At 60.3% G+C, this 17,048-nt stretch overlaps 1 protein-coding gene across 1 annotated transcript in view; it reads right to left on the reverse strand.

The window, feature by feature from the left end:
* Window positions 1–737: 737 nt before the first annotated feature.
* DTX1 (deltex E3 ubiquitin ligase 1) overlaps window positions 738–17,048 on the reverse strand; it is a 34,774-nt gene continuing 18,463 nt past the window's right edge. The window contains exons 3-9 of the mRNA XM_070628832.1: window positions 4,773–4,834; window positions 4,229–4,387; window positions 3,670–3,731; window positions 3,024–3,182; window positions 2,771–2,932; window positions 2,587–2,676; window positions 738–1,998 (exon numbers count right to left, since the gene is read on the reverse strand). Of these exons, the coding sequence (XP_070484933.1) occupies window positions 1,774–1,998; window positions 2,587–2,676; window positions 2,771–2,932; window positions 3,024–3,182; window positions 3,670–3,731; window positions 4,229–4,387; window positions 4,773–4,834 (919 nt within the window). The 3' untranslated portion in view covers window positions 738–1,773. The remainder of the gene's footprint in view (window positions 1,999–2,586; window positions 2,677–2,770; window positions 2,933–3,023; window positions 3,183–3,669; window positions 3,732–4,228; window positions 4,388–4,772; window positions 4,835–17,048) is intronic.

Raw genomic sequence — 17,048 nt, forward strand, 5'->3', positions numbered from 1 at the left:
GAGGATCCCAGGGCTGGGCGACTTTCCATATTCGCGTTTGAGGTGAGACTTCGTTTGAGACTGAATCACAGAAGGTAAAGCGTTTGGGAACACCCAACTGGCAGAACTGGAAGGGCCACCAAGGCCTCGTTTCCGGCTTTGTGTGACCAGAGGGTGGGACAGAAACTGAACCCGCCTGGCTGGCGACAGGCTGGACCGGGAAAGGCACGTTGCTATCCCGCGGGTGGCCAGCAGGGGTCGCCTGGAGCCGCGGCGTCCGCCACATCCGCCCCGCATCCTGGGATGCTGCAGAGGCTCCCACGCGGCCTGTCGCAGATCCTGGGATCTGTCCTCCTCTGTCCCTAGACAGAGCCTGGCCCTCCTCCCCGAGGCAGGGGCCGGGCTCTCAGGCCAACGAGCCGATCATGGGGTCGCCCAGCTTCTGCATATTATCCGGGGGCTTTCAGCCCGAGTTCATTCCTCGTAGTAATTGTGCTAGGGAGCGCCAGCACTTCCGCCCCCGCCCTCTTGGGGATCAGGAGGGTCTGCCTCCGCCACCATCACGCCCCCTGCCTGCCCCAGGAGAAGAGAATTATGGGGACCGTCCATCTGCAGCTGCCCAAGGCTGAGAGGGACAGTGGTCCCGGGGCCGTCATTTCGCGGCAGGCTCCCGGATGAGGTGGAGCCCCCCGCCCCCCACCCTGATGGCTCCCAGGAACAGAGCGACCCACCCTGCGTCTTGGCAGGAAAAGACTGGATGAGGAGGAGAAAGACCGTTTATTTCTCCACCCACAGTGGGATTGGTAGGTTTTCAAAAGAGCAGTCGCTGGCGTCCCCTTAAGCCTTGGCTGTCGTCCACCGCGGCAGCCAATCAACAGAGGCGGAGCTGGTGCGTTGCCTGGGCAACAGGCCCCTGGTTGGCCGAGACCACATCCACTGCCCAATCCCAAGGAACGGAAAATGGACTGTTTGCTGTCCGAGCTGCAGTCTGGACCTGCCGGCCTAAGCCAGGCCTCCTCGTTCGCTCCTGAAGCCAGAAGCTCCAGCCTTTGGGTCTCGATGTTGGAAGCGATTTGGTGGCGGGAATGGAGCGGGAGGAAAGGAGCACAGGGCCTTTGTCTGGGACGGACAGAAGGCGAGGGGATGGGAGGCGAGGAGGAGGTCAGGGTCCCAGAAGGATGAAGAGACACAAGCACAAAATAAGATACCTCTAGGCCCCCTCTCTCGGGCCTGCCCCTTTGCAAAACTGCTCAATCATCTGGAGGTGTCCACCCCATGGGCCCACCACTGCCCACTGGTGGCTGGCAGGGATGGGTGACAGAGATGGGGTAGGCTGAGCGTCCCCAGTGCCCCTTCCCCCCCGGGAGCCCCAGCAGGCCCCTGAGTGCGTGACCTGAATCCTGCTGCTGCAGACGAGCCTGTGCAGCTGCGACAGGGGCACAGACGCGATCCGCGCAGAGTATCACAGGGGTCTTCCTGTCTCTTCCCCCAGTGTGGGGGTAAGTAGAGGCACGTGGGTGTGCGTGCATGTGTTCAACAGGACACGTGTGTTTGTGTGAGGGGGAGGGAGGGCGCCGTGGTTTCCAGTCCCCTCTGTGCCACCCTCTCAGGGAGCTAGGGGTCGGAGCCGGCCGGCCTGCCATCCTCCCATCATGCCAACTGGTACCAGCCAAATCCTGGGAATGCTTCTGGCTCCTTCCGCAGACTCCTCCCCAGCCCTGACCCTGCGCCGCCAGGACACACCCGGCGGAGGGAGGCGTACGCTGGACAAAGCAGGAGGGAAGGTGGGCGGCCTCAGGCCTTGGCGGTGGCCTCCGACACACCCTGGGCTGTGAGCTCGGCCAGCACGTTGTCTAGGTAGCTAGCGTCCGGGTAGCCGTGGCCCGTGAGGTTGGATCCAAACTCGGTTTTGTGGTGGATCTCGTTCCACACCACGGTGTCCGACTCGCCCGTGGTGTTGGACGTGCCGATGGTGAAGATGAGCCTTCGCTCCCAAGCCGTGATGAGCAGCCGCAGCACCTGCGGGACGGGGCACCGGGAGGGCGGCCGAGGTCACGGGCGGCCCGGCCCTCGTGCCTGGGGCCCCTCTCGCCCAGCCTCCCCGCTCCCCGGCCACTCGGCGGCTGCCCAGCCGGCAGCTTCCTTCCCTGGCCTGTTTCTTCTGGGATGAAGGAAGGAAGCATCTCAAACTCACGGCCCTCAGCGGTGTTGGTTTGGACCCCACAATGGCTTAAATAGCCACTTGTGACTTCGTTGGCAATGTTCAAAAACCTGGAGATTTCTGTGAGAATCTGAATTTCTGGCTTCTCTTGAAAATCACCAAGCAAACAATCTGGACTGCTTGGGTTCGAATCCAGGCTCCACCACCTACTAGCTGTGTGACCTTGTTGAAGTTACCTGCCTTCTCTGAGGCTTCATTTCCTTATCCATAAAATAGGGTCAAGACCTTGACCTCAGTGGGCCCATAAATGAGGTGAGGGCTGGGCACACACCAGGTGCTTATGGTCAATGCTGGGGCGGGGAGGCATCTGAGAGCAGCGGTTGGGGATGATGGGGACCGCAGGCCCCGGCCCGCTCCCCCCACCCCTGCACCCTCGTGGCACCCACCTTCCGGCCCTTCTCGTTGTTGGGCAGATAGCAGTGGCGTGGGAAGCCTCTTGCCGTGAACTTCTTGCCTGGGTTGGGGTGCTCAGGGCCCTGTGGGGAGGGGCAGTGGGTGCTTGAACTGGGGACAGGGGTGGGGGCTCCGGAGGGGCAGAGCCAGTGGGGTCAGGGGTCCGAGGGGGCTCACCTGGATGCCTGTGGGGATGTCATAGACGATGCGGATGGTCTGCGTGTCGGCGAAGCCGGGCAATGAGTGGGGGATGACGTGGAACTCCATCTTCCCGGGCGGCTGAGTGCCTGTCTTCTCCCCGTAGATGGCCTTGCAGGTGGGGCACTGCAGGCTGCCATCCTGGGGGGGTGGGGCTGGCGGTGAGGTCCCCAGGGGTCCCGGCCCACCGCCCCCCCTGCCTGCTCCCCACCCACTGCCCCGCCCAGCCCACCTTGTTGCCGTTGGAGTACATGGCCACGAGGCACAGCAGGTGGTACATGTGGCCACAGCGGCCCAGGCGGCCAACCAGCTCGGGCCGCACGCCCTTGTGCCGGAGCACGCCCTCGTAGCCGGAAGCTGTGACCAGGCGCTCCATGCAGATGGTGCAGTCCTGGGGGGCAGGGAGGGGACACTGAGGACTGGGGAGGGTGGGACACCCCGGGCCAGCGCTGCCCCTCAGCAGGAGCCAGGGTCCCGGCCACAGGGGGCGGCAGCACACCCGGCTCTGTGGCCCCCATCTCTCCAAGGAGAGGACCCCCAGGTACTGAGTTCACACGGAGGCAGAGGCTCCCTCACGCCCCTCTGAGGGCTTACAGGCTTCTCCCTCAAAAGGAAAACTGACACACGTGTGGTGGAAAATATGGCTAAAAATAAGATGCAAAAAGTGCCCATCATTACAAGATTGATAAATGTGATTCTATCAAACTTCAGCATTTCGGCATTTATCAAAAGACTCAGTCAAAAAAGTGAAAAGGCAACCCCACACCCCGGGAGAAGAGGCTGTGACACACAGACCCAGGCTTTCATGTCCTGGAGGGCGGAGGCCAGGCAGCCAGGGGGGAGGGGCGAGGCCGCTGCCAGGACCCCTGGGGGCTCACCTCATCGGGCGGGTTCTTCACCTTCTGCATGTATCTCCGAACCACATCCTCAGGGTTCTTACCTGCAACAACACAGTGCAGTGGGCTTGAGGGTCCCCGGAGTCTACCCCTGAAGGCTTGGCTCAGGATGGGGTCAGGGGTCAGAGGGGTGGGGTCAGAAGCTGAGGGGCTGGCAGGAGGACCATGATGTCAGGGGTTGCTGGAGGTCAGAGGTAGCAGGAGTTGGTAATGGACAGAGTCAGGGGTCAGAAGCTGAGGGCCTGGCAGGAGGCCCATGATGTCAGGGGTTGCTGGAGGTCAGAGGTAGCAGGAGTTGGTGGTGGACGGGGTCAGGGGTCAGAGGGGTGAGGTCAGAAGCTCAGGGGCTGGCAGGAGGCCCATGATGTCAGGGCTGCTGGAGGTCAGACGTAACGGGAGCTGGTGGCGGACGGGATCAGGGTATCGGGAGCTGGGCTCAGGCGATGCAGGTGGGATCTAAGTCCTAAGAAAAAACTGGAGTTGGGGGGGTCCGGGTGGCGGCCGAGGGTTAGGGGTTACATCTGGGGCGTGGAGGGCATACTCCTCTTGAGATGCTTCTTGGTCTTGCGGCACACCCCGGGCACGCCGGGCACGGGCTTGACGTCGCTCTTGCTCACGGGCGGCGGGTGCAGGATGGGCTTGGGGGCCCGCGTCAGGCACACGGGCAGGCCGGCCGCGCACAGCAGGATGCCGGTCATCCCTGGGGGCGGGGGCGGGGTGGGGCGGTCAGGGGGCGGGCCCAGCAAGGCCACACCCACCCCGCGCTTTGGCCCTCCCGTCATTGGGCGGACGCGTAGGTCCTCTCCCCAGCCCCGCCCACCTGGTCTCGCTGGGAACCCTGGGGCCTTAAGGTGAGTGGTGGAGCGCCCCCAGGCCCCGCCCACTCAGCCCCGCCCCACCCAGGCTGAGGCCAATAGGAGGGCCTTCTGTGGGCCCCGCCCACTCAGCCCTGCCCCAGGCTGAGACCAAGGGGAGGGCCTTCTCCGGCCCCGCCCACCAGCCGGCGAGGGGCGGAGTCACGGGACGACAGGTGCAGCGGCCCCCTCATGGGCGCCCCTTCCTTCCCGCCCTGGGCCAGACCTCACCTGCCAGGGCCGGGTGGACCGGCCCAGTTCCATTCAAGTTCTTCACCGGGAGCGCCGGGACCCTGAGGGGAGAGGAGAAGAGGCCGCAGCTGGACCCCACCCCACACCAGAAGACCCAGGGACCCTGGTTTGCATTCTGGCTCTGGCTCCCGGGCATGCTCTGACCCCTCTGGGCCTGCCCCAGTCACCTAGAATGACCACCAGGGAACTCCATCCTGACTCTGACATCCTTCTATTATGCGGTGGGGTGTGACCAGGACCTCTGGCCCTGTTATAACGGAATGGGTCCCTAGCCTTGGTACTGATTCTTTCCACTCCAAGCCGGCCTCCTCCCTAGGGAGGGCGCTTGGGTTCCAACAGCTCCCTTTCATGGGCTACTGTACCTGAAACCCAACTATTAATGATTTAGCCATTCTAGTATCTCTCAAAGTCTGCTATACGGTGCACTAATCTCCACAAAATGTTCTAGGAAAGAAGGATTACAGGGTCAGATAAGTTAGTATACACTTTACTGTCTCCCTTTTTGAAATTCACAACATACACGAGCATATTAAAGGCTCTGATAAGTCCTGCATAAGGAACTATGATTAGCAATGGCAAATTCAGGTTTTACAAAGACATTTGATGATGAACATTTTTTCCCCTCTGGAATATCTACTGACGTCAGTTCCTGTGCCTAAGGCATTGTCCCCTCTTCAAATGAAGAGTTCCTGGGAAAATGTAGCCTGCTTCCCCTCTTTGCCCTTCCCCCCAAAGAGCTCTGGCTTTTGGAATCAGTGAGAGCTGCTTTCATATCTCAGCTCAACCACTAACCAGCCAGGCGACACACAGCACATCGCCACACCTCTTGTAAGCCTGTTTCCCCATCTGTGAAATGGGGATAAGATGGCACCCTCCTTATGTTTGCTGTGACAAGTCAATGAAATTCTGTCTGTTAAGGGCCAAGCACAATTTCTGGTACCAAAAAAGACACGAATGGCATTAACCGGCATCGTCCCAGTCATCGCCGTCGCCGTGTAATCCTGGCTGAGTAATTTCTCCTGTCTGCACCTCAGCCCACTAAATAGGGTGTAGATTCTCTCCCTCCTGGAGAGGAAACCAGCAAAGTATTGCAGTGACAAGCATGGGCAGGTCACTTAACCCCTATGACCCTCAATCTCCTTATCGGTAAGATGGGGATAACGATGCCTCACCTATGGGGTTGTTGGAGGGCTGACTGAGAAAGCCTGCTCTGACCTGGGCCGTGTGCCTGCCCGGGGCCCACGGCCTCAGGGTTCGCTGGGGAGGGGAAGTGGTGTCTCAGTGTTGATGGGCACGGAACCCTGGATGGGTGTGTTCTGATGTTGAGAAGTCGTGCTCTGAAAGCCAGCGGGCAGCCTGGGGGCCTGAGGGAGGTGCCACGAGGCGGGCAGGAGGGGTGGGGACGGGGGCAGCTGGGGAAGGTGTCCAGCTTCTTCCCCGCCAGCTGAGGTCCGAGCCCCGCCAATGCCATGTGGTCACCTGCCCTGGCAGGTGCAGTCAGCACCAGGGAGCTGGCTGGGAAGCAGCTTCCAGCAAATGGTACACGTGGCCACTTGGGTGGGGCTGAAACAGCTCCCCCCGGGGGAACATGCGCTCTGTATACAAGCACACATCTACGTGGGGAACACAGCACACGCACAGGTCCACAGACACAGATACACACAGGGACACACAGACACACGACCCTCCCGGGAACACACAACAGATACACGCACACACAGGCACACACACACAAGACACAGACACACATACTCGGGGAACACGCCACACACATTTGCATGCAAACATACAAACACCCCCCCCACCAGGGACACCTACCACGACCACATAGACACAAAGAGAGACACAACAAGCCTCAGGGATGCATCCCCCATGAACACGCAGATTCAGACACACTTCTGCAGAACGAATGTGTACACACACTCCAGGAACAGGCCACACACAGAGACACACACATGCACACTGCAAGGACACTCAATTGGACAGAGAAGCCAGCTCCCGGGGGGCGGGGCAGCCCGGCCAGAGCCACCCGTCCCCAGACGCACTTCGCCATGGAAAGCAGAGAGCAAACTCTGGGGAATGCACTGCAGCCCACAAAGGGTCCCTGCGACCCACACATGGGGACGCACGTGGATGCACGTGGACCCACACCCCCACACTGACCACACACGCTCAGCCTGGGAGGCCCACACTTTGCAGAGTCACATGCACTGCACACACCCCCTCCACTCTGGCTGCTCAGCCACACAGGTGGACACGAGGTGGCCAGGGAGCTCCTCCTGGACCCCCTGAGGGGACAGGGGTGTCTGGAGTGGACAAAGGGTCACTGAACACTCGGTGACCTGGAGTCACTGAACACAGCTCCTGAGTGAGGTGCCATGGTGGGGGCAGGTCCCGCAGGGCGCCCAGGGCCTGGTCAGTTGAGGTGTGAGGGGAAGGTGCTGTGCCTCAGTTTCCCCACCTGTAATGGTTCCCCATCATGTGACATTCAATGAATTGAAACATGTAAAGCTCATAGTCTGGGTGAGAGTGCAGGTGTCCCGATTTTCTCCTTCTAGCATCTGGGACCCAAGAGACGAGGGCTGTGTATCCATCTGACCCTTCTGGGGGTCTGCATAATCCTCCGGAACCTTCCTGGGGCATCACCACCTAATATCATCCCTCCCCATACTCTTACGGACGGCACAGAGACACGGACCTCTTCCTCACCCTTTGAAACACTTCTAGCGTAGACACTCTAAGGTCCCCAACACACCTAGGTCTCCCCCACCCCCTTCCTTCCCTTCTGTCTCAGGAGAAAACATCCCTCCTTCTCTCCAGGGCTGTCCGTAATATGGGCGGAAGGATAAACAGTTAGCATGCCTGCCCCCACTTCTTGTCTCCTACCTGCAGCAGACATCACTAATCCATCACTGCTCTCTCAAGCCAAGCAAAACCCTCAGCAGCTCTCTGGGCAGCCTCCACCCCTCAGTGGGGGCAGTTGCTACCCTAGGTCTAATAGTGCCCAGAGTCTGGCCCAGCTTCTGGCCTGGTCTTGCTAAGCCTCTGACCTGGGAGCTAGGTGGGGGGGGGGCTCCAGAAAGGGGAGCTTTTAGATCTCGGTGGCCCACAATTTCTGGCAGCCCTGAAAAGCCACAGAGCCCCGGGTCCCAAAGCCGCTCTTGCTCCTGGGAAGCAGGCTGTGCGTGGGGCATGAGGGTGGGGCTGTTTCTTATTTACCCCCCGGCGAGCTGGGGGACGGTCCCCAGGCGGCCTGCAGCCTCCGTCAATCTGCAGGCCCCCACGAGAACCCGGGGGAGCAGGGTTCCCACGACGCCCGAGCGTGGGAGCCACCCGGCCCCCTTTTGATGTGGGGCGCGCTGTTTCCTCCTGTCAGTGAGAACAGCCTCCTGCCCTGGACAAGAGACCGCTGCCCGCAGGCCTCCCGGAAGGGGGCTGGCCTTCCCTCTCTGCTCCGCCCTCCCGGGCCCAGCCCAGCAGAGCACTGGGGAATCCTTCAGGCCCCCTGGAGCCTGCTCTGACCAAGCCAGGCCTGGCTGCCCGAGGACAGGGCTGGGTCTTGCTGCCAAGCTGCCTTTCCTACTCCGCATCAGATCCTGTTCCTCCTCTGCCCTCCGTCCCCCGTGGCCCCCACTGGCTCAGAGTAAAATCGACCTTCATGACACAGCCAGCACCTCCCCCTTGAACCCCATTTCCCCTGTGCTCACCCCTCACCCACTCCACCCCAGGCCCCCCGCACCGGGTCTCCCTGCTGTTCCTCAAACACGCCAGGCACATTCCCACCCCGGGGCCTTTGCACCTGCTGAGCCTACTCCCAGAATGCTCTTCCCCACATATCCTCACACCTTGTCACCTGATCAGACACCTTCCCCACCACTCGACTTCAGAGAAGCCTCTGTCTTTGCCCTTAGCTTACTTAATATTTTTGTCACAGAACCAGTCACAACCTGATATGGTAAAGTCTCAGGCATGACCAGGCCCTGCTGCCTCTGTCCTCATCTCCCGCCCTGCCAGCTCCCTGCTCCAGACACGGCTGCCATTGCTCCAGCACGCCCAGCGCGGCTCCTTCCGAGGCCTGCGCACGCGCTGTGCGCTCTGCCCTCGGGCTTCCCCCCCAGAGACTGATGTCACTCAGGTCTCTGCCGCAGGGCCACCTCCTCAGAGAGCCCTCCCCGGCCCTCCGCGTCCACACTGCACATCACACACAGCAGGTGGAGGCTGGATTCCGCGGGGACGTGCCAAGCAGGTGACTCGCGTGCGCTCGGCCCATTGTCCCCGTGCGGCCTCCGCCCGCCCGTGTGAAGCGAGCCTTGAGGCCAACGTCCCAGAGACACACCCTCTGCAGCCCCGGTCCCCGGAGGGGCTCGGCCAACACTCACTCTCCCGTGAGCAAGCTCGGGGCCTGGCCCTGTGAACGTGCCGATGCGGGGCGCCCTGGGGGGTCAGTGGTTCCAAGCGCTCACGGGGCCCCACAGTCCGCTGTACTGCTTCATTCCCTCATCTGGTGCTCCCAACAAGTCTGTGGTAGCCCATTCTGTAGAGAGGGAAACTGAGGCACAGAGAGGGGAAGTAACTTGCTAGGAGGTGGTGGAGCCTGGATTTGAGCCCAGGCTGTCAGACTCCCCAGTCTGTGCTCTTAGGCACGCTCTCTCACCATGGCTCAGAGGCTGAGGCAGGAGGCCCTCACAGAAAGAAGTCTCCCCAGGATCAGTCTGGGAAAGAGGAACGAGGTGTTGGGCTCTCCTTCCCACCAAGGAAGAGCAAACAGATGCCTCGTACCTGCTCTGCTGGGAGGCGGTGTTCACAGGCACGATGAGATAATGTGGGGAGATCTTCCTACTTGCTGTTCCTCACACTGTTCCCTGCCCTTTCCTGCCTGAGGACCTTTGCTGCACTGTTCCCTCTGCCTGCCCATACTGCATACTGTCTATTCCCAATTCACACCTGCCCTTTGAAGACAGGTTCAAAGGTCACTGTCTTCATGAGGACTTTTCTTTCTTTCTTCCTTTTTGGTGAGGAAGAGTGGCCCTGAGTTAACATGCGTGCCAATCTTCCTCTATTTTGCATGTGGGATGCCTCCACAGCATGGTCGGTAAGCGGCATGTAGGTCTGCGCCTGGGATCCAAACCCACAAACCCTGGGCCACAGAAGCAGAGCACACAAACTTAACCACTATGCCACCATGCCGGCCCCCTCTAAGGACTTTTCTGACCTACCTCAAGCGAGTTCACATCCACTCCTTTAATTCCCCAGGGACTGTGGGATCTTTTTTGCCGACACAGACACGTTCTGTCTTGCATCCTAGCTGTGTGGTTCCACTCCTGTCTGTCCCCCCAGACTGTCAGCCTCTGAAGCCACGTCTGGCCCAGCCCTGTGGCCCTGGAACTCCGTGTAAGCGGGTTCTCAGTAAGTGCCGAATGGAGGGGTTAAGCCAAATGAGAAACTGGTCCACCAGCTCCGTGGTCTCCTCAGAGGGGGCCTGGCGTCCTTAGAAACAGTGATTCTAATGCCGAAGGTCCCCCCAGAGACAAGGAAGCAGGGATGGCAAGTATATGACATGCATGGTACCACTGCCCATCCAGCACCCATGGCAGCCATCACCAATCAATCCCAGCACTCCTTTCCAGTGAGCCAAAATGCAACTTCGGAATCCTCCTCAGCACAGTGCTCCAGGAAGTCACGACCATTCAAGCAGAGAGGGCACAGGGGATGACATCTATTTGTCATTTATTTTGCAAATGATGGGACTGAAGCCCAGAGAGGGGAAGTGACTTCACTAAGGTCACCCAGCTGCTTAGTGGCGCAGCTGGCACTGGGTCCTGGAGTTTCCGAGTCAGAGGCCAGGGCTGCCCGCAGGCCGATCTGTGGGGCCACCTGGAGTTGAACAGCCTTCCTCCCTCTGGGCCTGGAGGTGGGCTGACCTCTGACCCGGACCCTGGAGCTGGCCGCATCTGGGCTGCGTGGGGGTGCTCCGGCCAGCCCCAGGCGTCACGGGGCTCAGGACCCCAGGGAGGCAGGAAGCCACACTGACACCCCCTTTAGGGTAGCTGAGTTTCTGTTCCCCTGCCTGAGCCTGGCATCCCCATCCCCCTACCCCGACAGACACACTCCCGCAGCCCCCAGGCGGGTCACATTCTCTGGGGATGGTTTCCAGGTCCTCCAATTGACCTCAGGTGCCCTCAGTACACCTGGCCCTGACCCAGGCCACCTGGGGGGCCTCAGGAGGCTTAGACCTCAGTTGTTTGGGTCCAAGTGGGTGAAGACGGGGCAGACGCGAGAGTGCATGTCATGAGCAGAAGGAAGTGGAACAACCTGGGTGGGGGCGTGCTCCCTGGGCTTGCTCCTGTCCCCTGTCCCCTTTCAGTGTCCACTCCACTGTACCTGGGGAACCAGCCTGGGGCCAACCAAGTCCCCCCCACCCAGGGGGAACCCAGAAGGCTGAGGACATCACCGCCAGCTCTGCAGAGCTTGGGTGCTCCCTGGGCCCAGCAGACCCCACAAGCCATCAGCGGCTGCTGTCTGGGGCCTGGCTCACTTCCCCTTTCCTTGTTCCAGCGCCCCCATCTGCCCAGACAAGCCAGGCAGCTTCCACGGGCCTCAGTTTCCCCTCTGTCCAACAGGACCCCTGGCCCGGTCCATGCCTAGGGATCACAGGGAGCACGAGTCCCCTCGAGAGACAATCTGTGGGGTGGCTGCCATTTAGGGTTCAGATTTATCCAGGGCCCTGGGGGCTCAGCGTCACTCTCCTCCACTCCCCTCCCTCCCGCCCCCCAGCGGTGTGCAGGGCAGGGCAGGGGAGGGGGGAGGGGGGAGGCTGGCGTTCCCACGGCCTGGGGCAGCCACGTGCAGACAGGAGCGCAGGGTTTGGCCTCCCAGGGAGCAGGGCAGGAAGTGCCTCAGGTCTGGGGGAGGGGGTGGGGTGTTTGCTGTGACCTTGTGGTGAGGGAGCGAGCAGGAGGCCGAGTGACAGCCACTGCTCAGAGCCAGGCCGGGAGAGGGGGTAGCGGGCGGCCAGAGGCCCGATGGGGACACGGCCGGGGCGAGACTTTTCATGTCGTGCCTCTCAGTGCCTTTTTATTTTTGAAGCCCTTAAACGTAATACCTATTACAGAACTGGGGAAACAAAATGTGGATGCTTTTAAGTAAAAACGTAAAATCACTGCTAGAAATAAAAAAAAAGAAGAAGAAAAATACCCAAACACACCCACTACATCAAAGCCCACCTTCCCCGGCTCCTGCCTCCTGCGTCAGCACCCCCTGCAGTCTGTTCTCAGTATCCAGAGTGAACCTGTCACAACAAAGCCACGCCAGTCTCTCCCTGGCTCACAACCGCCGGCTCCCATGGCACGCTGAGTCAAAGCCGAAGTCCCCCCCTCCCCCCCACAGCCTTCAGGGCCTGACAGGACTGGCCCCATTTCATCTCTGACCCCCTCTCCTACTGTTCCCCTGCAGCCTCCCCAGCCACAGTGGCCTCAAACAGACCAGGCCTGCTCCTGCCTCAGGGCCTTTGCACAAGCTGTTTCCTCTGTCTGGACGGCTCTCCTCCCCGTTCTCTGCGTGGCTTGCTTCTTAACCTGCTTCAGTCTTTGCTCAAGTGTTACCTTCTCAAGGAGGCCTCTTCATTTAAAATTCCATCCCTCTCACTCCCTACCCCCTTCTGTTCTTTATTTTTCTTCTATAGCTGTTATTAATTTCTACCACATTCTAGAATTTATTCATTTTGATTCTTGTTTGTCTGTCACTAGGATGTGACCTCCAGGAGGGCAGGGAGTGTCTGTCTGGTTCATGGCTGTGCCCCCAGGGCCCCAAACAGTGCCTGGCACACAGCAGTCACTCAATATATATGGATTAATTAATTAAAAAACAGATGAACGTGGGCTATAAAGAGGTAAAAAGGAACAAGGAACTTGGGAAGCTGCCAGATGAGGGGTCAATATTCTTAATGCAGAAGGAGCGTCGCAAATCGATCAGGAAGCAAGAAGCAGCCTGAGAGAAGGAGACGCAAGAGAAATAAACAAGTACATGGCGAAAGAAGGATGTGCTGGTGGCCGGTAACCAGGAGGTGCTCAGGCCCATGAAGAACCGGAGGTGGGACGACTCAAACGGCATCCACGGCCCCGAGTGGGTCAGCGACGCTGGACAAGCTGGACAGGGATGGACGGAGCAGCACCCTTTCCCACGGCCGGGGGTTGGGGGCGGGTGTGAACGGGGCACACGTAAAGATGCAACACTCTGACATCAGCCTCCTGCTGGATAGTGGCCTGTGTTGCCAGCCCCGCTTCACAGGTACCAAAACTGAGGACCAGAGAGGGCAATGAGCTCAGCTGGGGTCACACAGGGAGAAGAGACGCCGAAGCTGGGAGCAAATGCAGCCCCTGCAGGCCCATCTGCTCCCCGGGGTTCCCTGACACCGAATCTTGGAGTGGGCAGACAGTAGGGTGGGGCACCCCAATACCCTGGCCAATGGGGGTTTTTGAATCAGAGTCCTAATTGTGTGACCCGGAGCAAGGCCAGCCTGTCGGAGCCTCAGTTTCCTCATATGAGAAATGGGGAGAACACGACCTGCCAGCTCAGGTTTCCGCGGGAATTAAGAGAAGTGACGCACGCAGAAGCCGTGCAATGGAGCCTGGGACTCGGCGAGCGCTCGGAAAACGGAAACAGGCCTGCAGCTGCGCCCTCCTGCGCCCCTCCACCACGTGGGGTGGAAACTCTGAGTCTGGCTCCTCGGCCCCACAGCTGTGTTCCAAAGTGCTGGATGCTGCCCTCTCAGGAGACAGGGTGGATCCTCCCACCCCTGCGTGTCCCCCAGGCCTGGGCTGCCAGCTGGCTCCCCGCCCCGCCACAGGGGCCAGCGGAAAAAAACCCGGCCAGGGGACACTGTGGCCAGGCTGGCTGTGTGGCCCTGAGCAAGTCAGTGCCCCTCTCTGGGCCTCTGTCCTGTTCACACCCAGGGCTGAGATGAGGATGGGAGATGAGAAAGTAGAGGTCACTCCTCTTTAGATCGAGCTGATCCCATGGGCGACTTCAAATGCATCTGCGTGCCCAGCAGCTCGGCGTGAGTGGTGGGGGGTTTAGCTGTCTGGCAGAGGGGGAAACTGAGGCACAGCTATGCGCCCACGGTCACCCGACTGGGAAAGGGCCGAGGCAGGACAGGACTCTGGGTCTCTTTGGTCTTGCAGAGAGGGAGGTGGAGAGAAGGGTGCAGGGGCAGGGAGAGACAGCTGCTGGGAGGAGAAGAAAAGGCAGGAGAGAAGGAGAAAGAGATACACAGACAGCCAGAGACTGCAAGAGAGACTGAGACTCAGGGAGCTGCAAAGGAGACTCGGAGAGACACCGTTGTGGGTTGAACTGGGCCCCCAGGACCCATATGCGCAGTCCTATCCCCCGTCCTCAGGGTCTTTGCAGAGGTGATTCAAAAGAGGTCGGAGGGCGCGCCCTAACCAGCACGACTGGTGTCCTTATAAAGCGGAAGTCTGGACACTGGAAACACAGGCAGAGAGGCTGGGGGAAGGGCCGTGAGGGCTCCGAGGTGTTGGGGACCTGGGCGGGGTGGGCCTGGCTACCTGGCTCCCCAGAGACCCCATCGCTTTCCCCTCATAGGCTACTCCTGGCTTCGGTTGCCTTGGCAACGGGAAGCTTCAGCCTGGAGGAACCGGGTCTGCCACCCCCTCCCTCCTTCCTCCTCTCCCCTCACCCAGCAGCAGACCCGCCGGCCCCGTGCCCACCTCCCGCTCCGAGCCAGGGGTATTTTCATCTGGGGTTCCCTGGAGATGGGGGCTGGGGCCTCGACCCAAGCTTGTCTGGCCCGGGAGGGTCAGTTAGAGGGGCAGAGGTGAGGCTGGGCAGGGTCCACGTGGCCGGGGAGGGATGAGGGAGCCCTTGCCAGTCCCCTACCCCACTTTCCAGGTGGAAGTCTGGACTCAGAGAGGGTCAGCAGCAGCTCCCGGAGGGAGGGGGAGGGGCAGAGACATAAACCGGGTGGGGGCACACGGCTGGGGAGAACGGAGTGCTTGCAGGTCAGAGGAGGCCACGTTTAAGGACCAGCACCCCGGGAGCAAGCTGCGTTGAGCGCAGCCCTGTTGAGCTCAAACACACTCTATAGCTCCCCTACTGCTGGAGCACCAAGCCAGACTCCCCCAAGGCTCCAAGCTCTGGCTCTGGACCCCGATCTGGGAAAAATCTCAGCCCCGACTGTTCCAGCAGGGAACTCCCACCCCTGCGTGGTCTCCAGAACCTGCTGGATGCACTCCCACCTCCACCCTTTGCCCCCGCAGTGCCCTGCCTGGGGGGCCCTTCCCCTTCTGGCCAGCACCTCCTTCCACCTCTAACCCCTCCCAGAACATGCATGCTCTTCAAGCCCCACTTCAAGCCCCATTTGAAGATGCTGTTCCCTCTGCCGGGAACGGCCTTGCTCAGATCAGGCTGCCTCCTCAGAGGCCTTCCCTGACCACCCCACGCCCTCTGACGACCACCCTGTCTCGCTCCCTCCCCGGCACCTCCCTCTCTCGGGTGCTTGTGTTCATTTACTCCTTTACTTGCGACACGTCTGTCTCCCCACCAGTCTGGACCCCGTCTGTCTCGCCGGGCTCTGTGAACACACACCCACAGCACATATCTGGAGAATTAATACTGAGCAATAAAAGCTGAGTAATTCCCAGTCTGCTCTAAAACTGCAGCTTTCACAAATTTCATCAGTGACTGAGAAATTCATCTCACCTGACAACCCATCCAACACACGCAGAGAGGAAGCAGAGCTTTCACGGGACGATTCTGACGTTACGATGTACGATACAGACCAGCATTTTCTAGGCTATTCTAGCCGCTCCATTCCAAGAAAATTCTGGTTACAACGTTCTGATTTCATAAGCCACCAGGGAGTTACCACACAGCCCGAGAGAGGAGGCTCTTGAATTCCTGCTGCAGAGGTCCCCAGAAACTTCCTGGTTCTCCCCGCTGCCCCCCGTCCCCACTCCAGCTGGCCCACTCCTCATCTCGTCCTGGGGTGCTCCAGCCCTCCCTTTCCATAAGTGCGCCAGTGCCAGGTGGCCACCCACAGGAGCCATGATGAACAGCCAGCCTGTCACCCCCGGACAGGCCAGCCCCTCCTGCAACCACCCCCGGCCTCCTCAGGTCTGCTCTCTGTGGGCCCTGGGCCTGCCCAGAGGAATGACCTGGAGGGGAGGGCAGGGCGAGGCAGGCAGGGTGGCAGCTGCTGGAGTCCTTCCCACGACACGTCAGCGCTCCTAACTCCCATCCCAACCTCCTCCTGGATACCGGAAGTGGTCCCAACCGCCACTACTGAACTATGGTGTGTGGAGACGCTGCGTGACAATGCAGAGTCCTGCTCCCATTTCACAGGTGACGAAACTGAGGCTTAACGAAGGGGAGGGGCCCATCTCACAGCTCAGGAGCGGCCAAGAGGGGAATCTGAACCCAAGCAGTCAGACTCTCAAAGGGACAGAAGGTAGATAGGGCAGCCCACGTCAGGGTCCCCTCCCTTCCCCAGGCCTCAGTTTCCCTTGGTGAAAGAGGAGGCCTGGATGTGGTGACCTCAAAGGTCGTATCCAGATCGGACTTTTGTTGGTCTCAGGTCACCATGGTCCATGCCCTGGGCCATGCCACAGTGACACAAGCAGAGCAGGCTTTTAGTGCCCACCCCTCCTCCTGGGCACATGACCTGCACCATAACTGTCTTGTCCCTTCTAGTCTCTCCCAAGGTCAAGGTCTCTGCTCTTCCCTCTCATTCCCACTCCTCAGGGTCTGGTCCTCTGCAGACAGGCTTGCTGGGGCCCTATCTGGGGGCCCGGCATGCCTAACCCAGGGATTTCCACAACTGTTGTGACGGGGGTTCCCCTGCTCGTGAAATCCCGCTGGGAAGGCCACTTCATAAGAGACTCCCCCAAAAAGGCTGGTCCGGTTAAAACGAGAGCAGAGGCTGGCTCTCGTGTGCTGACTTCTTGTCCATCACCCCTCCTGCCACTCTCCCAGGTCACCCCAGGAGTCCCTGGGGCCCGGCCTGAAAACCAGAGTATCAGCCCAAAGTAACGGTGACAGTTCAGCGCGGCCCATAGGGGAAACACTTTCGACGAGCAGCTAGTGCCCGCCCGGGCCTCCAGGTGAGATGCGCGTGGACTGGGGCAAGCGAGGTCGGAAGACAGCACAGCACAGCATCCCACAGGCCCGCCTTCCAATCCCTGCCTGCCCCCGGGTGACCCTGAGAGCAGGGCGCCTCCCCCAGCCTCAGCCACTTGGTCT

This window comes from Equus przewalskii, chromosome 7, assembly GCF_037783145.1.
Source record: "Equus przewalskii isolate Varuska chromosome 7, EquPr2, whole genome shotgun sequence".
Classification (NCBI taxonomy): Eukaryota; Metazoa; Chordata; class Mammalia; order Perissodactyla; family Equidae; genus Equus; species Equus przewalskii.